The 26,390-nt window shown below is 35.2% G+C and overlaps 2 protein-coding genes across 3 annotated transcripts in view; one reads left to right on the forward strand and one right to left on the reverse strand.

Annotated features, from left to right (window-relative positions):
* Positions 1-1,075: 1,075 nt before the first annotated feature.
* LOC140158828 (tetraspanin-15-like) lies at positions 1,076-22,165 on the reverse strand. 2 transcript variants are annotated; one of them, XM_072182060.1, is made up of 8 exons: positions 21,969-22,165; positions 19,114-19,299; positions 18,254-18,328; positions 15,577-15,672; positions 14,973-15,089; positions 11,065-11,238; positions 9,869-9,966; positions 2,380-2,453 (listed from the first exon to the last, which is right to left on the reverse strand). In XM_072182060.1, the coding sequence occupies exons 1-7, from the start codon at positions 22,041-22,043 to the stop codon at positions 9,889-9,891; spliced, it is 801 nt and encodes a 266-aa protein (XP_072038161.1). In that variant the 5' UTR covers positions 22,044-22,165; the 3' UTR covers positions 2,380-2,453; positions 9,869-9,888. The 2 variants fall into 2 exon arrangements, with proteins under 2 accessions (XP_072038160.1, XP_072038161.1); XM_072182059.1 differs by lacking the exon at positions 9,869-9,966 and having other exon boundaries at positions 1,076-2,453.
* Positions 22,166-22,489: 324 nt separating this feature from the next.
* LOC140158829 (rap1 GTPase-GDP dissociation stimulator 1-B-like) overlaps positions 22,490-26,390 on the forward strand; it is a 105,798-nt gene continuing 101,897 nt past the window's right edge. Inside the window, exon 1 of the mRNA XM_072182061.1 lies at positions 22,490-22,655. The gene's annotated coding sequence lies outside the window, so the exon portion shown is untranslated. The remainder of the gene's footprint in view (positions 22,656-26,390) is intronic.

Below are 26,390 nucleotides of genomic sequence, written 5' to 3' on the forward strand. Positions count from 1 at the left end.
AGTAAAATTGACATATAAGATGCTGAATAAAATGGGCTACACGCTGATGTTTAGATTTTTGGATTCTGATGTCTATTTCTCGACTTACGTCCAAATTCATTCGCCCGGTAATTTTTTCTGGGACACCCTGTACAGTCCTGGCACATAGATTACATTACATAAATGAATAATACAGAAACATTTTTCCTAATTGACATCAAGAACTCTTTTTATCTTGTCCCATTTTCATTAGATCAGAATATATTCCTTTCTGCGAACAGCAAGTGCTGCATTGAAATCTTACTTCTGTGAGCGTAAAGACTACAAGACAAATATTTTATTCCTCCAACCTAAAACACTGCTAAGTAATATTTTGTTTGTTTGTTTTTGTTTTGTTTTATTTGATCATTTCGGCACTACAGACTCTATCAAAATTATTGTTCTCGACACATGAACCATCTTCAAGAAAATATTTAAAATATATAATTGATTTCATTTGGAATGTAAAGTACACAGATTGAAATAGTCTATAAGTACTTCTTGATCTGTCGATTTTCTTGGAATTTGCCATTGCATTTTGGAGCAAAAAGCAAAAAATTTAAAACTTAAATTTAAAATTCAAGCCCTAAAGTAATAAAAAAAATCTGTACATGCATAGCAGCAGCTAAACTTCATGGCATATTCTGGAACATAAATCATATTGTTTTCTAATTGGTCACTTCTACATTCTTCTCTTGAGTAAACTTGATATGATCCTTCATTAGTGTATAAGATATAAAGCCTATTAAAATATACATTACCATCCAGTGAAATATCACAGGTAGGCCCTGTTGGCATTTACCAACTTTGTCCATTGTTATCGTTAAAAACTGTTTTCAATTTGGGTGTATTTTTTTCTTTTCATCCATAGATCACCCAGTCAGGTGATTTTTCAACTCATGAACAAGGGATGGCTGGAGGAGGTCAACACACCATAAAAAGTGGGAGACATTTATTAAAAGGGAATTCTGGATGAAAAAATACAGGTCACTTCTGGTTTACCTTCTGTTTAAGTTATATTTTCATCGTAAATTACTTCCAGATTCGCCACTTTGAATTTTTGGTCACTTTTACTTATAAAAAATATTTGAGGGTGTTTCTTTTTTAGGTATGCCTAAATATAATCTTGACCTTTTAATACACTTTGTTTTCCATGCAAACACATTTGATCTGAAAATAACTTGCATGCATAATAGAAACCCACATAATATAAAATTCAATAAGACTTACTGCATACTTCAAGCAAAGAGGTGATTACCTACATTGGATTGTCATCCATGGAGCCAAAATAATGTACCTATGGCATTTATCAGCCAATACATGAACTGAATGATTATTGGTATATTTTAAGCTTGATAATTACAATGTTTTGCATAACAGCACATTGCATGGGTTGTAAGCAGAATGCAAACAAGCATTAATTCTTTCTTTCAAGTGCATGGTGAAATAAATGAGGTATACTATTTTGCCCTCCATTAGGGACATGCAAATATGGCTCTTTACCTTTAATCTCTTTGGCTTCAAGTAAGAGTAAAATCATATACACACAAGCTACTGTAGACTAACCACAGTGAAAGTCTCAGCATCACCCAATAATAATGGCCGATCATTCCCAGAAGTGTAACAGATGAAACTGCTATGCACATACTGCATATCTTTATGGTCTTTTGTGTAAAGCGCACAGACATGCAATGCAGACACGCAACACTGGCATGATTGTTAGACAGCATACAAAGAACAGGGACTTTGACTGTTGACTGATCTGTAGAAGTCTGTGCATATACATATAATATAAACTGCAAAATGACTGTAGACATGCAGGCAGTGTTGGAAATAATCCAAAATATTCATGGGCCACTTGGTTCCGTATTTCTAAACATATACGGGCCCTCATCACTTTGTACAGGCCTAAACTCAAATATATACATATTTCAAATAGTGCCTTTTTAAGACATCAGACTTGGAAATCAACAAAAAGTAATGATGTAATAAAAGAGTGGAAGCTTCAATTTTGTGAAAAGTATTATATGTTGAAGAGGAAAACAATTTTTGGTTTTTGGTTTTGTTTGGTCTGAGGGCCTGCCTTATTTCAAACACAGCATGCAGGAAGTAGATATTTCATTATAATCTGTTGCAAGGTTCCTTTTATGCGTTAACCATCGCATATACGCATGTGACGTCAAGCGTGTGCATAGGAAGTTGTGGAAACTAATACACGTTGGACGGTTAGCAGCACACTTAATTTGTAAAAGAAATTCTGCAAAAAACTATAGTAAGACATAGATAATGACCTTTGACATTTCTGTTGTTACCATGGTTACATATTACTTCATGCGTGCCCCTTCATCTTCATTTTTAGCCTTGCCATAGTCAAATTGGTTCTGCTCCTCCCGGACTTGCAAGATGAAGTAGAAGGCTAGACAACACCCAAAGAGCTGTCAACAAGATGGGGAAAAAAGAACAGATTAAGAAAGAGTAACACTGATCTACTCATACCCTATCTATCCAAGGGAGTCAACATTACCACTGGACCTCAACACACTTAGTACAAGACATTGGGGAAAAACTGAACCTCTTGAACTCTAGTTGCGCAAGTTCAACTGTACCCCCATGACATCTCTCGCCCGATCACATCTTCTCAACCTAGGCTGCAAGCCAATGTTTCTACACAATTGGACTTGACCCCACATCCTGTTAGCACCCATTCTACATGTAGTATTGGAATACAGACTGATGATACCATCACATGCTCTACTGCCACACAGACTGATATCTCTACCACGTTCACAGCTCCCAGCAGTAGCACCCCCCAGCCTCAGAACCTGAGCGTTATAATTAACATGCCCAATGATGAACCCACTCCCCCCAGCAGAACGGACTCTGTTATCATCGACATCCCTACAAGCAATGTATTTAGTGCTTTGGAAGTTGAGGACATGCCTGAAGATTTCCCACCCCTTCCCCTTCCCTCTCCAAATCCCACTGCCGGTGCTTCAAGTACATTTAGACGGACTTCAAAACATACTCAAAGAACGGCCAGTAGTGAATGTGTTATCAACATGCCTGATGCAGCATCAATTTCTAGTTTCTCTATGCCAGCACCTGAAGCTTCAACACAGAAATTAAGACGCCCACGACACACCGTTCTAATTCTGGGGGATTCAATCCCCAAATACCTTGATGGAAGAAGAATGTCGCGACGCCTCAATGTTGTAAATGAATGTATTCCAGGCAGCAGAATTGAAACTTGGATTAGACTAGCACCATCATACATTAGGCAGTACAACCCCTCCTCAGTCATAGTCCACTGTGGGACCAATAACATTCGGACTACCCTCCCACAAGAATGCCTTGCCGCACTTACACAACTTATTCATGGAATTAAGCAGATTGACTCGCAGATCTCTGTCGCAATATCTTCGCTAACTATACAAAAACACAAAGGACGCTATGCCTGGATTAAGGAATTCAACTCCAGATTATTTGAGACTTGTGAACATTTAAATTTGAACTATATTGACAATAGCAAAAATTATTCATAGGCATCTTGCAAAGGATGGCATTCATCTTCGTCGATCAGGGACAACACAGTTGGCTAGCAACTTCATTTCTTTTTTAAGACTCTTCGTATCAAACAAGCTAAAACGTAAAGTCTAATCTTGATGAAAATAATAATATATCTAGTTGCCAAGAAAATATGTTTTGTGGACATTGTAGTTGTAAAATTGGTAAGTCTAAACATATATCTTGCAATAATTGTACTCTTGATTTTCATGCCCAATGTGTTGATAGATCACCGACATTAACAGATACTTCTATGAATTGGTTATGTAATTGCTGTTTTACACGAATTGCTAATGACGAGCTCCCTTTTGGTGAATGTTTTGTTGATTTAAAGTGCAAGTTGCAAAAAGATCTCAAAATGGCTCATTTAAACATTAGAAGTATTATTGACAAACTCGATTATCTGGATATTTTTGTGCATGAAAACAATATTGATGTTCTTTGTCTGAGTGAGACCTGGACAGATAAAAGTATTGATGACTCTGAACTTATGATAAGTGGCTATAATTTTTGTCGTCTAGATAGAAGTAATGGGATGGCTCATGGTGGTGTAATGTGTTATGTAAAAGAAAATTTATGTTTTAAAGAAAATGTTGATATTCATGATGATGAGGTAGAGGCAATTTTTATTGAAATCAACTTACCTAACACCAAACCTATTGCTGTAGGTACTGTTTACAAATCCTCCAGATTCTACTGTTGACTATATTGATAAATTGGATGTTTTGTTTCAAAAGTGCAATGATATTTATGATGATGTGTATATATTAGGTGATTTTAATTTGGATGTTCTAAAAAGTGCGACTCTAAAAAGTATCTAATCTTGCAAAAAATGCCAAATGTCTCAGCTCATTAATGATTACACTAGAATTACTGATAAAAGTAGAACTATAATTGATTTGATCTTTGTGTCTCGTCCAGAATTGGTCCTTTCAGTCAGGTGTACATAGTCTAGGACTTAGTGATCATTCATTAATATATGTTGTTCGCAAACACAAACAAATTAAATTGCCTCCAAGAACTGTCACATCAAGAAACTTCAAAAATGTTGATGAATCACACTTTGTGAACACAATTCAGAATATTGATTGGGAACAAGTAAACTGTATTGATGATGTTGATGACGCTCTATCTAAGTGGCAATCATTGTTTAATGAAGCATGCGATGAACATGCACCTTTTAAAACTAAGCGTATAAAGGGGCAGATCCCTGAATGGGTAGACAGTAATTTTCTTAAATTGTGTAAGGATAGGGATTATTTTTATGCCAAGGCTCATAAAACCAATGACCCTGATGATTGGGAAAAGGCTAAGTCAGTTAGAAATAGAGTTAATAATATGAAATTTTATTTGAAGAAGAAGCACTTTGAAAGGGCAATTAATGATAATGTACATGATAGCAAAAAGTTATGGAAAACACTTAAAAAGTAATTCCAAGTAAAAAGGTAAGCCAAATGTGCCTCACATTATAAGCCAAAATGGGCATGGTAATATTGCTACAGGTAAAGATACTGCTGACTCATTTAATCAATTCTTCACCTCAGTTGGTGAAGAACTTAGTAAACAATTTGATAATATTGATATCATCTGCCCATGTAATGATGGGAAAAGTAGTATATTTCGATGTAACCATAGTGAGAGTTTTAAATTCTTTTCTGTATCCTATGATTTTGTATATAACCAAATATGTAATATGGATAATAATAAGTCACCAGGTTTAGATAAATTCAATGTAAAACTGCTCAAATTGGCTGCACCTTATGTGTCAAAATCACTTGCTCATATTTGTAACATTTCTTTAAACAGTTCCAAATTTCCTGATGAGTGGAAGAAAGCCAAAGTCACTCCAATTTTTAAATCTGGTGATAAGAATAACGTAAGCAATTACAGGCCGATTTCTGTCTTGCCAATTATTTCAAAGATTATTGAAAGAACTGTTCATAACCAATTATATGATTATCTTTGTAGTAGAAATATTCTTTCGGATTCTCAATCTGGTTTTAGATCCAATCATTCTACAACAACAACTTTACTAGATGTTCAAGATTATATTCTTAATAATATGGACAATGGTTTTGCAACAGGAGTTATATTTTTGGATTTAAAAAAGGCTTTTGATACGGTAAATCATGAAATTCTAATTAATAAACTTGCTGACTATGGTATTAAGGGTAATGAACTTTGTTGGTTTAAATCATACCTAAGTAATAGGGCTCAAGCTGTGCATGTGAATTCTTTTCTGTCAGATTTCAAAACTTATAATACTGGAATTCCTCAAGGCTCAATCTTGGGTCCTCTGCTATTTATAATTTTTGTTAATTGTTTACCTGATGTTGTAACTTGTAAGACAGTAATGTATGCAGATGATACTTCTCTTATGTGTAAAGCAAAAAATGCTGATGACCTAAAAATGCAACTTGAATCTAACCTAAAAACTGTTGCTAACTGGTTTAAAGCTAATAAGCTCACATTAAATACTGATAAAACTAAGTTTATGGTTTTTGGAACTAATCATACGCTTAATCATTACAAGGACATAACTCTCACATTTGATGACAAAATTATTGAAAGAGTTGATGTTTTCAAATATCTTGGTATTAAGTTTGATAGTAATATGTCTTGGTCATCACACATTGATTATGTATCTGGAAATATCTCCAAGAGAATTGGTGTTGTAAAACGTGCTAAGTATTTCCTTCCTCATAAAACCTTAGTTATGCTCTCTAATGCTCTTGTAATTCCACATTTCGACTATGCCAGCAGTGTTTGGTCTAATTGTTCTGCAACCAATCAATATCAGCTTCAAGTGCTTCATAACAGATTAGCTAGAACAATTCTCTTTGCTGATATTAGAACACCAGTAGATGACATGTTAAATTCTTTAAATTGGATTAAACTTTGTGATAGATGGTCTAATCACATGATTATTCTTACCTTTAAATGTATCAAAAACATGTGTCCTGAATATTTATGTAATCAATTTGACTTTGTCCATAATGCTCATGATCACAAAACAAGGAGTCATTCTTCTAACACATTGATCATGCCTAAATATAATTCTAATAGTGGTAAACGTACATTTATTGTAAGAGCTGCAAATTTATGGAATAACTTACCACCATCATATCGTATAAACCTTGAAACTCTGTCTTTGCATCAATTCAAGACGAGCATCATTATTTCTGCTAAATCATAATCATTTATTATCATATTGTACATGTATTTTGATTTATATCGTTCATGTACTTGAGATGCATTATTTTCTTTCTTTCACATTATTATTCATGTTCTTGTATATATTTTAAACATCATGTTATTTTGTAAATATTCTGTAAAAATGTTGTAAATATTGTTGTATGAGGGCCTGCTTGGAAAGCAGTGCTTGCCACTGAAGTAGTTTAAATCCCTCAATAAAGATTTCACAAATCAAAAAATGTACATTTTGTGACATATGGCAGGTCTAACATGTGCATGTTTCATATAGTGTGCTGTCTCATCTCAAGTTGAGAGTAATGCAATGTTGGATGTTTGCATGTGGTAGTGTAATTACGCTATTGTGTTGCCAGCGTACGGACAAAACACACTTCTATATCTGTGTACATACACAGGATTAGGCATAACGCAAGCGATTCAAAACTGCCACTGTGACATCCAACATGGCATTACTCTCAACTTGAGACAAGACACACTATAGATATCCATGCCCTCCACACAAACCCTTGCTCCCCTTATGAAAATAACACACAGCTTTTCTTACAGAATTACAAGACCCATTTTAGTCATGTAATGGTACTCATTTTTTCTTAAACAATTCTTTTACTTCTTTGTTACTTGCTTGTTTGTTATAATGAAATCACAAATGATCATGGCACACATCATTTTTTCTATACCTCAAATAGACAAATGCATTGAGCTCTATGTAAAATATGATCATATTTTTGACATGTGAGGGTAGGCTTCATTCCTGGGGCTTCTTAAAGCTTTAGTACAACTCTTGTGACCCAAGATCATGTATTAACTTTGTAATCCAATAAGAAAATGAAGAAAATTTGGATCTGGGCCCTCAGAACCAAAAGCTAACTTGAATTTTGGTACAACTAATAATTTGATACAATCATGAAGTGATAGCTATATTTTTTGAAACACGGGTGCATTTTTGTAAAATGGCCCTTTTTGTAAAAATTTAGCCATAAAATACATACACACATGTTAGAAATAGGAAGCCATTGATAATGCTGGGACACAAAAATTGGGACAATTCAGGTGAGCATACTTTTGTTCATAACTTTGCCAAAGTGCTGGCCTGCAGACATGATTGACCCCTCATTTTTTTAAAAGTTAAGTGATTCTCTTTTCAATGAAAACAATTTGAGCTGAAATGATTAAATTTCAATATTTTATGAACATACCCATAGAGACCATCTGCGTTTGTAACAAAAAATCTTACTTAGAGTGAAATAATTGGTAAAATAAAGAAATGAAAGAAATGAAATAAAGAAACAGTCCATATGATGTACTGAGCTGTTGTGTATACATTTGACTGATAATCACAATGAATGTTAATTCCCTCCGAGCCCCTTATCATGACAAATCAGGCATGACATAGTCATGTTAATTTCCCAATTAATCAGCAAGGAAGGCAACAATTATCATTGCTGAGATTCTGAAAAACAGAATTAATATATTCAATGGCTCCAAGGAAAATAAGACATTTTACTTTCAGGGTATGAATAGTTAACATATTAATTCATTTCTGTAAATGTCAATGTGGTGCAATATGGGGTTTGTGAATAGTTACATGTAAAGCAATGTAAAATGTAAAATCAATTAGTCATTTGTTAATAAAAACAAACAAAACAAACAAAAGCAATCATTAGTATTTTTTCAGGCAATACTTGCCCAGTCTATTATAGATCTATATTTTGTAATCATTTAGCAAGATAAGTCAATTTACATTTGTCATTTTGATTTGATTCTGCATTGACCCTTGCTGTTATTTTGGACTGGTATGTTGGCAGTGCTCTGTGAATGCTTTTGAATCAAATATGAGAACTTGATAAAACAAACTTTAATCAGTATTGAATGTTTAAAATTAAAACTGTACATGCAATTTTACCAAAGCAATGCAAAAATGCCAACAAACTGAAATGGACTGAGCAAGTATTGAGAATATAGTTGTTAATATTAGTGACCATAACCTTAGTGAAAGTATATAGTGCAGTCAGTGATTGCCCCTGGTGCTTTTAAGATACTTGGTTTAAACCTAGGCAGGTTTATTTGCAGGGCTGGATTTACATCAGGGTATTGTGCAACAATCTGGGGGGGCATTTTGAGAAATAATTATTGTAATAAAAATTACAAAACAAAGCAGAGGAAACTGTAAGAAGTTGTAATGTGCATCTTCTAGCTCACCTTTAAGTCATCATTGTTTTAATTTTGCCTTATTTTAGCATTAACATTGCATTTGTTAAGGTTAAGTGATTTGAGGATACTCAAGCAACTTCAAGCAAGAATTCTTGAAATAACATAAGTTACAGAGGGTGGGGTGTAATACTTCAATCCAAAGAGCCGGGGTGGGGGATAATCATGTTCAGGGATGTAATTAGACCTGAAGAAAAAACCTGAAAATCTGGAAAAAGCATGTGAATTTGGGCAAAAGGCTCCCAAACAGGCTGAAAATAAATAAGAGTGTCGAAATTTGGACAAAAAAAATCTGGAATTCCAGATTATCCCGAAACCTTACATCCCTGATTGATCCATGATTGTTGATGGGTTTAATAACTATATCACTGAAAGTGAGATTATAAGTATCAACAAATTAACATGGCAGAAGTAGACAAACCTTTATGTTAGTGAAGTTCAGTAGTGCATATCATTAGTGAAAACTATGATGTGTAAGGAAACACACCAAAAGTTTGAAGATGTGCTATAAACAAAAGTCCTTTCCTTAGGGGGGAGAGGGTCAAAAAGTATAATTACATTTGTAAAAAATATAGTCCATATGCCTTCATTGAGGCAGTAAAGTAAAATCAAACTTTGTGATTTTCTCCAAAACTGCTCATTTTTGCAGGCATCTGTTATGCTAGTTGCATCATTTCCTTCCTGAAAATGTGTTAAATTCATATCATCAGGGAGGGAGGGAATGAAGGAGAGGTCAGCTTCCTAAATGAAAGCACTCTCATTTATAGGATGTCTTGAAACTTTTAGGTTGTTCCCAAACAGCTATGGTATATTTTTATGTTAGATGTAATTAAGCATCCCTGGCCCCTACACACAGCTTGCCTACCATATACATGCATCATTCATCTAGGTTTCATATTTTAAAGCAATCTGCTCATCTTCAACTTGCAAAATGAAGAGAAATGTCATAAATATTCCTGCAATCTGTTAGCATGCAACAAAAATAAAAAGTAAGCAAACAAATTAACATGCAAAAAAAATTGACACAGAGTTCACAGGCATACATGCATAAAATGTTTTTAACACATTTACACAAAATGAGACAAAGTTCATACTTGTTTGAGTGCTTGTAATTTCTAATGCAATCAATTAAAAGACAATCAAAAGAATTGTGGGAAAATAAAATATTTTTATTTGATTTGAAATAATTAATGACACCCTGGCACAATAATTAATGACATCATGTCATAATTAATGACATCTTGGTACGATGCTTCAAACCCATATTAACCCTAACCCGCCTGTATACTACAAAATACTACTTGATATATGCGCTGTTCGTGTGTGCATCCCACATGGTGTGATGATGCAATCGCCCTAAGTGATATATAGGCACGGTTTCGCTGGCCAGCGAAGCCCAAGATCCGTGGCAAAGTGTCGCCGACCGAGTGCTTGGCATGCGAGGGGTCTCGGGTTCGAATCCCACCCAGAGCCAACAACTTCTTTCTTTCTTTTCTTTCTTTATTCTTTCCTTCTATCCCATCCCGTCGCCAAAAAGCCCTTAGGGGTTAGGGTTAGGTTACCACTATCGAAACTCAGTATAGGATTTCTTAACCCTAACCCGCCTGTATACTACAAAATACTACTTGATATATGTGCTGTTCGTGCGTGCATCCCACGTGGTGTGATGATGCAATCGCCCTAAATGATATATAGGCACGGTTTCGCTGGCCAGCGAAGCCCAAGACCAGTGGCAAAGTGTCGCCAACCGAGTGCTTGGCTTAGGAGGTTAGGGTTAAACAGATCAAATATTTGTAGTTTGGACCCTTTGCCAAATTCAAGGCCAATTAAGGTTAGCACTCATATTTTTCTGGATACACCAATGCAAAGCTTCACAAAGACAATGACTGATATATGCATAGCAAGCATTACACAAACAGTTTTGATGTGTACATCAAACATAAAACAGGAGTTTGACATCTATTCATAAACATGCAATCCCTAAAATAAAGATTCTTTTTCTAAAAAAAAAAAAAAAAAAAAAAAAAAAGGTAAAGGGAAATTATATATTTTTTCTCTCACCTGAGGTATAGCCAGGACTAGAACAACTACAGCCATAGTTTTAAGGTTATCTTCTGCCCATAACTTCATGGCATCTGTACATCCTCTGACAAAGATCATATTGTCCACATCAAATCTGGTTGGGCTATTTTCCCTTACTTTATATCCACATTGGGTGTTAGGAACCATATCCACCTAAAAAGGAAAATAATAAAATACATTTCGTTTGTTTTGTAATCATTTTATTCGTTTGGGGTAGGTGTGTAGGGTCACATGTGAAACTACAAAATGTGTGTCCACGGTATGGCAATTCATTTCTGGACTGTGTTTCCACACATGAGTAGTACACTACGGACGGCAGGGATCAAGGTTTTACACATGTCTGCATGTCATGGACGCAATACTTCAGCATTGGGATGCTTATGAAGAGTCTGGTGTTCAGATGCATCTGGCAACAGAATCTCGGATGCAGAGGATTATGAATGTCTTGGAAAATTCATGTCCTTTCCAATTTTTGCAAAAATTCTGCAAATAATTTGTAACTTTTTATATCATTTGTTTTTCTAATAAAGCTTTTCATGAACGTAAATTTCAATTTTTTAAATGGGACGCTTAAAAATGGACCTACTGGTGCCCAATGCATCTGATAATAAAAATATTTGCATGACATTGTACTATCAATTGAGGGGCTCATTTGGGCTATTCCAGTTGAAATGCATACACTGATATGCAGAGCATGATCTTATCTGCACAGGGAGTGTAGATTTCACATGGAGCCACCTATTCAGGTAACCCCATTTGAAATGTACATTCCCTGTATAGAAGATTAATGTCATGTCTTCCATAGGGGGTGTATGGAATTCAACTGGAATAGCCCATTAACGTCACACTAATCAGCAATTAAAATGTGTCATTATGAAGTGATCAATAATACAGTAATACTGGTTGTAATTCTGTTCCCTATAGGGAAATGGTAGGGATCCAATGCCCTTTGACCTTTCCCAAACCTCCAAGATTGTTTGAAATATAGTATAACTAGTTTTCATCAACAAACTTTATGTGAGTGATTTGTGACATCTAGGTCCGCATCTAGGTGTAGTTTATAGTGAGTTAGTTAGTTTCTAAGCAACTGTGTCAAATACATGATGACTAATGATAGCATGGCAGACTTCCTATATGGAAGTAGGGTAGTCACAAATGACTGCATACTAGACAACCTCATGACTGCATACTAGACAGCCAGCAACTAGCAAGAAATGTACATGTAACACATACTCATGTACACGAAAGAACTTAGCAAATTATGTGCACACATTTAGTATCCAAATATCCTAGCCAAATATTTATTAAATTGTTGGGGTTTTTTTTTTTTTGCTTTTTTTTTTTGCTTTTATTTTTTTAAGTACTTTTCTTTATTACTTGGTCATTAAAGAGACAGAAATTGTGGGTACTTTTCACCTTGACACTGAAAATTGCCCACTTGTAAGTGATTTAAAGTATCCGAGGAGGGAGGGTAATGAAACCATGAAACCTGTATCATCTAGGAATTTCATTATTTTTCAATAAAAACTGCATTTTTTTTTAAACTGCCAAACTTGGCCAAAATTGTATTGCTTTCATTTGCTTATTTTTATTTTTGACCGAAACTACATGTATCCAAATATTTTGATCAATTCGTCGGTCGCAACACATAGTGGCGTACGTGAAAGATAAAATACGTCTCCAAGCAAAACATTTATGAAGGATATGCTAGCAGTAACGGAGTCCATACTCCTCCACTGTAATCTCTCAGTGGCCCGATTCAATTTTAAATTGAAGCTTAAGATTCAAACTATTAAACTGTATCTTTAATAGTTAAAAAGGAATAACTATTATAGGGTAATAGCTAGCTCTAAACCTATACGCCACTATGTGAAACGGAACATTTGGAATATCACTCTACGCCACTATGTGTTGCGACCGACGAATTGGCCAAAAATTACTGTGTTATCATCTTTGTAACAAATAATGATGATAAATTAGCTTTAAGGTTAAACACCTAGAGAAGTTTATTAAACAAAATAATAGACTTTATTTTAATTTTGCCCACATTGTACCTCTAGCTACAAATCAAATGCAAATTTAGCCAACACAGGAAGTATGTGAGGAAGTATGCTGATATGACAGTCATGAATGTAATATTAAAGATTTTATCTTTTAATTATGATGACACACATGTTTTGTAGTGATAGCATACTTGGTTTTAATGTATCTTTTTAATTTTTCTCTAGGATAGATATTATTGTTAAATTATTCTTAGGTATAAATGTATAGTTCCATATGTGTTAATATGCTTCCGAGTTTGCTATTATTTAAAACATGGCAGCATAAACTGATGCACATGTAATGCAATAAAATCAAAATAATTTCTTTCAAAAAATCAAATGGGATATATGAGATATAGCCACGTTTTTTTTTTTTTTTTTCAGAATCAAATGCTCAGAAATACTGGAAAAATAAAAAAAATAAAAATAAATAGATAAAAATTATCTCAAGTTCACCAGTTCATAAGCACACAAATCACAACATGGTCTCCTTAAAAAAGTTGATTTTCATGCCTGTGTGGTGTTTTGCCCTTCATTGCGCAAGGCTGAAAGTTACCCTTACCAGCACTTCTTGGTGCTGGCTTTCCCATGGGTGTTTTTCCCTAAGGGGGTGCTCCATCTGTCAGGTCAGGTCTGGAGACCTGCTACTGGTAACCTGTATCAAGTACAACCTATTAAGGGTTGAGCTGTTGGTGACTGAACCGGCTCTCCCACCAGTCTCCTGGTGAGGAGGGTGGCTGGGCACTCTCATCTTAAGGGGCGTCGGCTCTGGAGAGCCAATGGTGGCCATCCAGCAAGTCTATTAATGCAGTAGGACCTGGTCATCCACTGCATTTACTTTTGGCCAAGATAGTTTCTATAAGAGGTCGTAATCAATATAGAATCCGGCATTCAATGGTGGTACCCACAGGCCAGACGATGCGTCAATGGCTACTGGGGAAGAGGACCATGTTGATCCGACTAGGCATAGCTGTAGTGATGCAGAGTGTACTGCCGACAATCCTGAGCACAAAGGAGCAGCATGAACCTGAGAAAACATCAAGTCATAGGAACATGGAATGTTCAAGGTATGACTGTTGGGAAGCTAGAGATCATTACAACCAGAATAAAAGAGCAGCACATTTGTATACTGAGGATCTCAGAAACATGGTGGCTCAAACAAGGACATTTTATTACAGACAATGGATACACAATGATATATTCATTAGGCAAAGATGAAGGAAAGCAGGAGTTCAGAGTAGATTTCATCTTGGACAGGAATACAGCTTGATCCTTCCTGGGCCTCAACCCAATCAGCGACAGAATCATCTCTCTCATACTGCACGGTCACCCTTTCAACATCCCATTCATCAACTGCACCTGATAAAGCTATGGAAAACTTTTATGGTCAGCTCGAAGATGTCCTGGATAAGATCCCCAACAAAGATTATAAGATATATATACCGTATTCGTTCCAATAAGCGCCCATGCCCCAATAAATGCCCACCCAGGGTATTTTCAATTTGCTGTAGGACTACAAGTCCTGCATAAACTTGCAAAACATTTTCTGCATCAGAAAAGCTATTAGAACGTCTCAGGACCCTTTTATAACATACGTAAATTTGTCTCTAATAACTGTCCTTTTGAAAAATTTAGGTAAACGAGGTAAAAAATAAGCACCCACCCAAAATGACTTTGTTAAGCGCTCTAGGCGCTTATTGGAATGAATATGGTACTTATACAGTACTTATGCAGGAACCAATTCAGGCTAACAAGCAAGAACTTACAAGCTAAACCACAGTAACTGACAAATAATTGTAATTATTTAAGATCATGTGAATTGAATGATAATTACAAAGTACATACCTTAGTTGAAATACAGCAGGAATACGGGACTGCACATGCTGTGGGACCTCTCTGGCCACAAGTAAAATATATGTTGTTGTCCCAATCATTAAAATCATAACCGCCACAGCATTCAAACTAAATTAAATTAAAATATTGAATTAGGATAATTAATAACATACATAAGAAACATTTTGTTCAATGTACTGGACAGTTTCATATAGGCCTAGATATTATGAGGGTTGTTACAATAATATGTGACAAGATCTAGTCCATGGGGGCCAAAGGCATTTTTGACAATTGAGTTGTCTGTAATTATTACGTTATACATAAAATAGGCTATCATTTACTGAAAACACCAAAGGTCTAGCATAGTTGTCTAAAGTTATGATGTTTTTTGATGTCTATTTTCTTACGTATTTTACTGTTTTTACTCTGTATATTTTTACCTTTATCTCAGTTTCAAATTTGCCACCTTTGCCCCCCCCCCCCCATGGACCAGATCGTGTCACATATGAAGGAATACATCGACTGGGTTCCATGCTGAATATGACCCTGATGTCTCTGCAATATATGAATTAATACATTGACTGGGATCCAGTGACAAAGATTCCAAGCTACTTACCTCTTGCTGTAGTGTATCAATTGCAAAATGAATATCAGGATCATTATAATAATCCTCTATTGCACCACGGATTCCATCGCTTACTAAGGCACTTGCCTGAAACATAAACATGAAACTATATCAACAAACTTTTAACTTGAACTTGAATAAACTATATTCAAACCTTTACCTCCCTTCTGTTGTCTTTCTCCCTCTATCCACCCTCTCTCTTTCTCTCATTCAGACTCAGTCTTTCTCTTTCATCCTCATTTTTCCCCTCCTCTCTCTCTCTCTCCCTGGCTCCCTCTCTTTGTTTTTCTTCCCAGATAATATAGCCCTTCTTATTCTTTTGTTTCTAGATCATATAAATCAATATTTTAAATGTGATTTTAATACAGGACTGGAAATAATTACTGAAGAAAAGTATTGTTTTGAGAGCCAGCCATGTGTCTATCGCCTGACATAACATGGGAAATAGCATTATTGTGAGTGGAACAACAAGACGGCACAACAAGTTGTTCCATGCAAAAATAATGTCCATGTTATATCAGGAAATAGACTGGGTCTCAAAACAATACTTTTATTACAGGGAAAATGACAACTGTTTAAGAATGGGGAATCTAGGCAGCTCCTTCCCATTTGGAGGGACATTTGGACCGGGGGGGCACATCAAAATATTTTGGTGGGTATGCTCCCCGGAATTTTGAGGTGGTGGGTCTTTAGGAGCTGATGGCATACCGGTAAAAGGGGGTCTTTTGGAGCTGCGAACCGGGCTGCGAACAAGTTATATTTTGGAGCTGCGAACAGTCAAACTCAAGGGTCTTTCTTGGCTTTTTGGTTGAAAATCGCCTGAAAAACCCCAGAAATAATGAGGAATGAGCAATTTTAGAGTCTTTTAGAGCTGAAATTATCAAAATCAAGGGTCTTTCGGAGCTCTATTTTGGTCAAATATACGGGTCTTTCAGAGCTGCGAGATTTTTCGGGAGCATACCCGTATGGTCATTTGTGTTGAGTGCCTCCCCCGGGCATTTGGTTAAAAAAAATATATATAAAGAGAAATCCATTTGAATTTGTGATTTTACCTCATTCCCAAGAAGTTAACATTGTTTCAAGGCCTGGATGATTGAGAACAGGGGTTGGGATAACTTGATGACAGTATAGAAAATATGTTCCTTCAATTTAAGAACCAAAATAGTATATTCTATTACCCCCACGACCCATTATTCAAAATCGCGCACTGTGATTTGTTGGAACACGTCACGTGACAGACCATTAATTAGCGATAAAGTGTCAAGGGCAACAAACTTTATGTTCTTATATCATCACAGCGCACAGCAAAGCGCACAGCACACCTGCTTTAATATGTAGGGGAGAATGGAATGCCAGGGGTGTGTTATTGTATGTGCATACCTGCTTATAGGGGAGAATGGAATGTTAGGTTGTGTTATTGGAATGTGCATACGCTTTGGCTACCTGCAGGCGCTACACCTTGAGGTAAACAACTTGAAATATTTGGGCAAAAAATGTGATATTTTCTCTTTAAATCGCACTATTTTGTGGTAATAGAATAGAAATAAAGGGTGCAGCATTATCTTTCATACGCAAATAATGTGTCCTCAGCAGTAAAATCGTTTCAATAATGGGTTCGGCTGCGCCTCACCCATTATTTACGTTTTTACTGCCTCTGACACATTATTTTCGTGTAAAGGATCATGCATTACCCTTTATTTCTTAATTAAAATCAAACTAAAATATTGTATTCTGTTATATGTCATAATGGGCCACCAGTCAACGACACCTGGAGTCATTATAACCAGTAAAAGTGAGCAATTGTGAACTGACATAGTGATTTAAAGTACCCATGCACTTTTTAGCAGAATGTATTTCATGAGTAATATAAAGCAATAAATCTTGAGTGTATTTTGTCATGGTCACTTGTAGAGCATACATGTATGGTGGCCATTTTGAAACTGGAAGCCATCTTGGAGACTTATTGGGGAACTGAAGAGTTTTTATTATTTATTGAAATAAAGAGTGGATGCCTTATTTCATTGAGTTATAACAAAAGCCATGCAATTGATGGGGCTATTTGCGCTGTTTGGTGATGATACAACATTCTTCATGTTTAATACATCTTTTTTTGAACATAGCTTGACAATGTAAGCTTTTTACAAATTTGACTTTTATTATCTCACTTTTTATCTGTACTTTTTAAGCTTTTCACCTCTCAGAATTGGGTACCTAATACATTGCATTGTGGGACAGCTTACACATCTGTGAGCAAAATACAAGGGATTTTGTTTGCACTTATGCTCAATAAGAAAGAACATCTACATTTTCACATAACATCCAAAAATGGTGTCATATAAAACATGGACTTATAGCCGAATGCACCATTGTTCCCAGAATGTTTTGAAAAATAGGGGGTGGGCTTATACCTGAAGGTGGGCTTATACCTGAAGGTGGGCTTAAATACCCGGGTGGTTACGGTATATATATGTCGTGATATTACACTTCCCGTCACTGAACCTCACACTTCTGTGCACCCGTAATATCCAGAATTATTCAGCAAAATGTACTACCTTTTTGTGCCTTACAACAAAGTCTTGCACAAATAGTCTATCACTCCATACATTTAAACATGTATCTATCACTTCACACATTTAAACAATAAAAACAGTAACAAAATGACACCCACCTTGTTTCTGAAAACAAAAGCTACAATTGCTGTGATTAGTTGCAAAGCAAAGACAACTGCTAATGTCCAAGCAAACTAAAATAAGAAAAAAGAGATATAAGATGGCATTTATAATCAGACATTGCAATCAAATCTGACATTCAACATTAAGTTAGGGTAAAAGTAGTGGTGTAGCCTGGATTGATCCAAAGGAGGGGAGGGGTGACTTTTGAGGGAAGGGGGAAAAATTATCAAAAAAGGCCTGAAAATCTAAAATATTATGAGGGCCAGCATCCCACAGGGGGCCCCAAGATATTCCACAGGGGTCAACTTCCCCCTGGCTATGCCAGTAGCTACAAGTATATAATTTGAACATGAGAAGTCAATACTAGTAATAACCATTAACACTTACTGCTTAGGTTATAGGATTACTTATTTTCAAAACAATGTTAAAATAATGTTTTACGAAAAGAACATGAAGACGTTTATATTTGTGACACGATCAGGTCCATGGGGGCCAAAGGAGGCATTTATGAAAGTTGAGTTACTTTAATTATTACATTATACATACAATAGGCTATCATTTATTGAAAACACCAAAGGTCTAGCATACATACTTGGTTCTAAAGTTATGAAGTTTTTTGATGTCTATTTTCTTATGTATTTTATTGTTTTTTAACTCCATATTTTTACCTTTATCTACGTTTCAAATTTGCCGCCTTTGGCCCCCATGGACCAGATTGTGTCACATTTAAATAATAAGACTTTATCAATATTTTGGTTTGTTTCCTTTAACATTTGCACAGGAAATTGTCAAATTTCTGACTGAGTCTTTCAAAATGCAAGTTTACTTGCAACTTTTACACTACAGATGTACTTACAATTTGTAGTAAGATAATATTTTCTCTGAGAGTCCCAATGCATCCAATAAATCCTAATATAAACATAAAGGCACCAACAGCAATCATAAGAGATGATGGACTGACAAACACATCAGTGACTGCTTCATAACTTCTCTTCTCAATCTCTGCATATATACCAAGTCCAAGTAGTGTGGATCCTATTGCCTAGATTGGAAAACAAGTAACTCTTGTTTAATATCTACATTGTAGCACTTTAGTTAAACATTAATGTACCTGCTTCACTCAAATAAACTTGAAAGAGATATTTAGGGAAAAACTTGAAAAAGATAATAGGGAAAAAGCAGTATTTTGTGATTCGAACATCTGCTTTTTATGGTATGTTTCAGTAGATATCCACAAAAAAAGCTTATTCCTAAAATAATAAAAAAATTTCAGTTGATTCCGATTTTGTGTTTGTGAGTTATGCATGATTACATGTACTATATGGCCATGTGTTTTGAACTCGCCACCCATAGCGTTACATCACAAATATATGAATTTTTACACCAATCGAGTTTCAAATTAAAATATCTCCACAATTATCAACCCTAAACTAGCAAAAGTATACATTTTTGGAAAGCTGAAGGCATAAGGAATGTAACAATACATATTTCAACTCATTATACAGGGTGACCTTGAAATTATACAGGGTGGAATAAAAAATTCGGATACAAAAGGGTTACTTAATGCATTGCTTATTACTAACTTGCAGTAATAAACTGAAAGAAAACAACATCTATTTAGTTAGAGGATAGGGGAGCCTGCAGACTTTGGAGAGAAAAAAAAATCACAGCTGTTTGGTAATCTCGGAATACAGGGTGTCCAAAAGTATGTTAGAATTTTTTACAATTTATCATATTTTGAACTGCAACATTTTACCCCTAACCCATACAGAAAAAGTAAGTCCATATTTAGATTCCTCATCAAATTTCAGAAAATGTATACTTTGACTATGATAGGATAAGTAATAAAAATTTTACAGCAACTTTTAGATTTTGAAGACATCCGCAATTGAACAGATCATAATTTGAAAATATGTAACACCACCACCATTTTTGGGTGGCCAGTTCAAAACGTGTGGCCGTATACTAGTTTTACTACATAGGCAACCATGTTTTAATTTTGTTCTATTAAAAAAGGACATACAAATATGATGATATTTTTGCCAAGCGAATGAATCTGAAAGAAACATTATGTAGCCAGAGGTTTAAGATGGTATTAAAATCTTATCTTTTTTCAAACTAGCTAGAGACCCACGCTTCGGTTAGTAAACGGGAGCAGTTAGTAAACATGGTAAACAGTGATGATAATCATGGTGTAGATTATTCATCGAGTAATAATCATGTTAGGTGAAAAGTTTTAGAATTGAGAATCTTGCCCCTTGTCACTGATAATCTTATGATGATAGGTTAGTACCCCAAAATCAACATATAGGATCACAATGGGTGATCACCAATATACAATGTATAGCACTTCCAAAAGGGAAGCCTCTATTTCAAATTTGAAAACTTTGCTCAGCCTCAGTCATATTATGTCATTTAGTCAAAAGTGTTTTACAAGTCAAAATGATCAAATTTGACCAAGCTTGGTATACATATGTGGAAGCTATCAGTGGAGTTCCCATGCATAGTCTATTGTACAGCTCTGGGTAGGAGAACAGCAATATATTTTTGTGAAACTGGAATGTAACTATCAGTTAGAAATACTGACTTGTTTAATATGTTAATAAATGTAATTTAATTAAAGCAAAATTATGTGCAATTTGCATTAAAAATAGATTTTGATTTTTTCCTAATAAATGGTAGTTTTATCAGATGTAGGCCTAGTCTCGAGTAAAACAATGAAAATTACTGTTTCATTCCAGTGCCTATCATCATGTATCAGTGTGTCAATGTCGATCTGCTGAACATCTCGTAGCTTCACACATGGACAAACCGTTAAATATGACATTTATTTATAATAAAGTTTCTGAAAGCTTGTCTGGAAGAAATCAAATTTATTTACCCATGCAGATAAATGGTTGCCTCTGTAATGACTGTTTTAAAATGGTCATTGTGTTTTGAACTGTGTTCAATCGTAAGGCCGGAGTAGATATTGTTGGTGCAGGTTTGCTTTCGTTTCATATCACATTCAGCTTTCTTCAAATTTGGATCGAAAAAAATTATTTTCCCAAATGATCAAAAATTGATATTTTTAACAGTCCTCAAAGTAAACTTTATAAATCTAATGACATGTAATTTATTACAAAATTGTTTTCTAGTATTACATTATACTTGTACCGATGTGTGTTGTGATGAAAATAAACTGAACTGAATCTATTACAGCTGATCACGACGGGCGATCCCATCAAAAATGTTGCTACAATTGCACTTTAACAATTTTCTACTGTTCAAAATAGGCAATCTTTAAGATATACAGTTGACTCATCAAAATAACTTTCATCCAAATTTCAACATTAACAATAAATAACATCTGTTGCAAAAAATGTCAATGCTGATTGACCAAAAAACAATATTTATCAACATACTCTAGCATTGAATGCACAATTATTAAAACTATCGCACGCAAAGTTCATGAAGTTAGAGTTCTCGGGTAGTATAAAAGTGAACCCCGGGAAGTGAGCACTAGCCATACAGCCAAGATGAATTTTACAGCTTGAAGTTCACATCCCCAAATCTACTACAGGTAACTTAAGCAAGTGAAATTTACAGCAACATGACTCATACTATGAGTCAACACTCTCTCTGCAGTGAACTTTGAAAAGCAGCCAAAGGTGTCTGTCAACTGTCAACTGCACACACAACAACACACTGCACTCTTCAATCGCAACTTACCCAAAACACAAACATGTAAAAAAACAGCAGAAATCGAAGACATCGGTGACCGCAAGACGGCCGTGGGAGACCCATTCTGAGGCCCTGTAGATGGAGTATCAAATGGTAACAAAATACAAATTGTTCTTAGAGTTGATCTGTGATTTTTACTTTCCTAAAATTCCAACTTCCTTTCACTATGACTGCTATGCATTGCATTGACTTTCTAATGTTTTCATTTGGAGGTCATGCGTTGGAGGTCATAGGTGAAAACAATTATGATTGACCTTGGATGCATCAAATAGTATGGTGGGTAATATTTAAAAACATTCAGTTTTTAAAAAAATGAATCAAACATTTAAAAACTCAATTTTAAACTAAAATTATAATATTTTTATATAAATTTTCAATTTCTTTCAAAATATGTCAAATTTTACTTCAAAATTACTGAAACAAAATACCATATTAATGAATTAGAAAGAAAACCCCCTTACAGAAAATGAATTTACCCATGTGTAAAACGTTTACAGACTGCCCTCATTCATAATTTCACGATTTCTCTGGAAGTGAGAAATAAACCTGTGTGCATTGGCATTGACAAACTGAGTGTTTTTGAGGAAAGGAGATATTTTGGAGAAACATTTTCCGTGTCTGCGTGTTGTGTAAGGCTTTAAGGAGAGGTACTTCGATTAGACATCTGCCAGAAAGGTAGGCAAGTTGTATAAAATAAGCTTCCACGTCAGTATATCTCCTAGCAAGTCAAGGGTGTGCCCATGCAAAATAATGTAATGTAAGCTTACAATGTATTTTTAATTCAACCACATCATTTTTACATGCATAGCTATAGTACACTGCCCATGTATACATCATATTATTGCTAAGTTCATAATAATTTGTGATCTTCTCATTGTCATTTGATGGAGGACTTTACACACTCACATTGGGGTATATTCTTGTGGCACACTGACACTGTATTCTGTCGGTCGGACATCCAGGCCGGGTATGAACTGGCTGACAATGTACTGGAGTGAAAACAACATTCGCATACATTGAACTCTGGAGTATATCACACTATCACACTATTGTGCCAGGTTCGACTCTCTGCAAATAAAAATATGCGATAAGTTGTTTTCACGCTAATGCATGAATGGATGTGACGTGGCCCGACCAAGAGAATTTTAGTTGCAATTGCTGCATGCTGCATATACCTGCTAGTTTTGAGTTTAATCAAGAAGTCTAGCTTCCATAGTTTACTGTTTAGTAGTAGAATTTGCTTACTGATAGCTCTGCATTTGATTCTGAAGCTAGAGTCCCAAGCAGGTATACATAGAACTTAATTTCTGTACAATACTGTGATTGTGAAAACTGTGTGCGATATGCAACCGTTTGATAATTTTGATCAAGAAATCTATATCTGTACTAGTACTATCCACAATGACATGGTCAGTGGCCTGGTTTGAGGATGGACTTCTCGATCAAGCCACCGTAGATTGGGTATTTTCCACCACAGATTACTTTGTCACAATGATTGTAAACAAAACCTTGCTTCAATCAGCTGATCTCTAAGCTTCAAACTGTCAGTGATTTGTACAGTATCTTGTATTAAAATATCTGTTTACTGTTTGGGGTTAATTTTAAAAACATAGTTTCTTAATTTATATTTTTTACGTGAGATTTTGTGCATGATTATGTCTAGTTTAATCCAACTCGAGAACTCTAGCTTCGAATTTGCACATGATAAGTTTATTCGATGCTAGGCTAAGTCTAGTATTGCTTTATCATTTTTCGGTTAATGTTGAAATTTGGATCGTTATTTTGATGAGTAAAGATTGCCTATTTTGAACAGTCCAAAATTTTGTTGACATGCAATTTTAGAAACATTTTCGATGATAGTCTCTACCACATACATCATAGTGAGTCCAGGAAACACATTCACCGGAATTGCATGTATACTTAAAATATAGGCTGTTGAGCCACATATTACGATATTCGCTTCACTTGGCATACTGTCTGTTGCCTATTTTGAACAGTCTAATTTAGTTGAAGCCCGGGGTTGAAGTGAAACATTTTGGATCTGATTGCTCATTTTAATCGGCTTTGTTTACTTTGCGAACTTCCATTCCTTTTACACATTATGCCGCATTGATTTCTACTAGAATTTGATAGCTCGGGACTCTAGCCTGGAATACAAGCTATTGGGGAACAAAGCTCTAGACTTCTCAAGTAACTGCCAGCCAGTGTCATCCTCACCAAATTTATGATGATTCTGCAAACTGATACAACAAACTCCAACAACCATTTGGTACCAGGGTTGTCACTACGCCGGACGGGGCCGTCGGGCACTCACAAATTTTTTAATTTTTTTTACATTTCCGGAAGTGGATGGTGATATTTCATCATAAAAAGAGCAAGAAAATTTTTTAGTTGGGTGGTACCCTCAAAGCCTATTCCCCAATCCCTAGCGTTCACTAAAAAGATAGTGCGAGGCGCAACAGCTTCGCTCGCTACGCTTCGCTTTCAATATTTTAACCAGAACTTTTTTGGTCCTGGTGATAACCCTGTTTGGTACACAAGAATTATCAGTCACACAATCTTGCGACAACTGACATACACTTAAGTGGTAATCTGGGCGTCCTGATGCCCAAAACTGCAGTTGGATGACCAGAAATTCACCGGAGGTTATCCGTCAGACGCCCATAAAAAATTGAAATTATTCATTTTTTCGATTTTGGAGTGTCCCTGGACCTAGAGCTAAATGCTAGGATCATTCATGGATGGTTGACATTTAAAAAAAAGCAAAGTTATAATTTGTATTCATGTCATACTCTATACGATTTCAAAATGGATATAAATTTTATGCATTTTGAAATTATTAATAGAGTATGACATGAACATAAATGATAACTTTGCATTATTAAAAACACTAGGGCCTATTTAAAAAAACACCAAGAATGATCAAGAAAGATGTTTCAGTAAATTTGAAAGACTCAAATTTTGATCGTTGGACAAAAATAATGAGCTTGGAATAGGCGTTGTGGTGTCACACATGCCACACACATAATATTTTGCTAATTATAGTACACATAAGATACATGTCTAACATGCATTTTATTTCTGAGAGATTTCAAATAATCAGTAGACTTCATCCTGACCAGCATTTCTTTTCTTATGTTGTGAGATTTTACCACTTCAGCCATTACCTGTTGGGTGCTACTAGATATTAATGGAGAATCACCCCAGGTATTGATGGTGATAATGGAGTGAATATGAAAAGCATATTCACAACAGGCAACAGGTCAACTAATATGGAGTATAATATATATGCATGTATAATTGTGGATATTATATTAGAACCTCCTGTGCTCTCACATTGCAGTTACATAATCTGTTTAAGAGCTTGGTCACCCACCTTCGCACAGTATTTTTGTGGGAACTGATAACACATATATCAGATACACCAAATTGCATTCTGAATATGAGGAATGTTCTGATGATATTAAATAATTTTGATTTTTTGAAATTCGCGAGATAATGTACATAATGTATGTACATAATTATCATAGATAATTGATATTTTTGACATTTAACAGTGCTTGAAGTAAACTTAATAAATAAATAATGATATGTACTCATATGTACTAAAAAGTGTATGTAGTCATATGAAAATTTTGACCTTTTGTATTGAAGATAAACATAAAGTTCCATAAAAGACCTTATAGCCTTAATTAAAGGTCTTTTGTACCCAAAATGAACACAAAAAAATGCACATTGTTATTTTCACAGTAGCTGCTTGGAGTGGAAAAAGCTTGAAAATAAAAGAAGCATGAAAATTGCTTCAACAAATTAGATTCATTGTGATCAAACATAAAGATTTGCATTTAATAGAGCTATTGGAATGGATATATTCCTGCAAGAAGAGTAAATTCAACTCAATAAATTGCAGTTAAGGGGTACTACACCCATTGCATTTTTTTTGCATTTTTTTGCATTTTGTGAAGAAATGAGAAAAAGAAATTGGACAAAGTGGTATGCAAAATGAAGGGGCAAATCTTCACGTTCAATTGGTGGCATCAGTATCAATGAAGCGTACATGCTTCTAATGGTATAAGCCAAAAAGTGGTACATCACTGATGTTTTAAATTCACTTCATTTTGGAAAGCTTACTATCAACGGATTTCGATAAAATTTTGGATATGTGTTGCTAACACATTAGGGAAATAATGTTGATATGTAAAATGGGAATAAGTGGTCCCTGATTTCTTTTATGACTTCATGAACTTGGTGCTCCACAACTATCAAAAAACGAACCGGTTAAAATGCTTCTATTTTCAATGTCGAGCTATATTTTGTATTTTGAACTTGCGACACTATTTCACCGAAACTTAATTAAGCCATAGGTAACAGGTTACCACAACCACACTACAGCAATGTTGAAAAAGATTG

The sequence above is a fragment of the Amphiura filiformis genome, chromosome 8, assembly GCF_039555335.1.
Source record: "Amphiura filiformis chromosome 8, Afil_fr2py, whole genome shotgun sequence".
Classification (NCBI taxonomy): Eukaryota; Metazoa; Echinodermata; class Ophiuroidea; order Amphilepidida; family Amphiuridae; genus Amphiura; species Amphiura filiformis.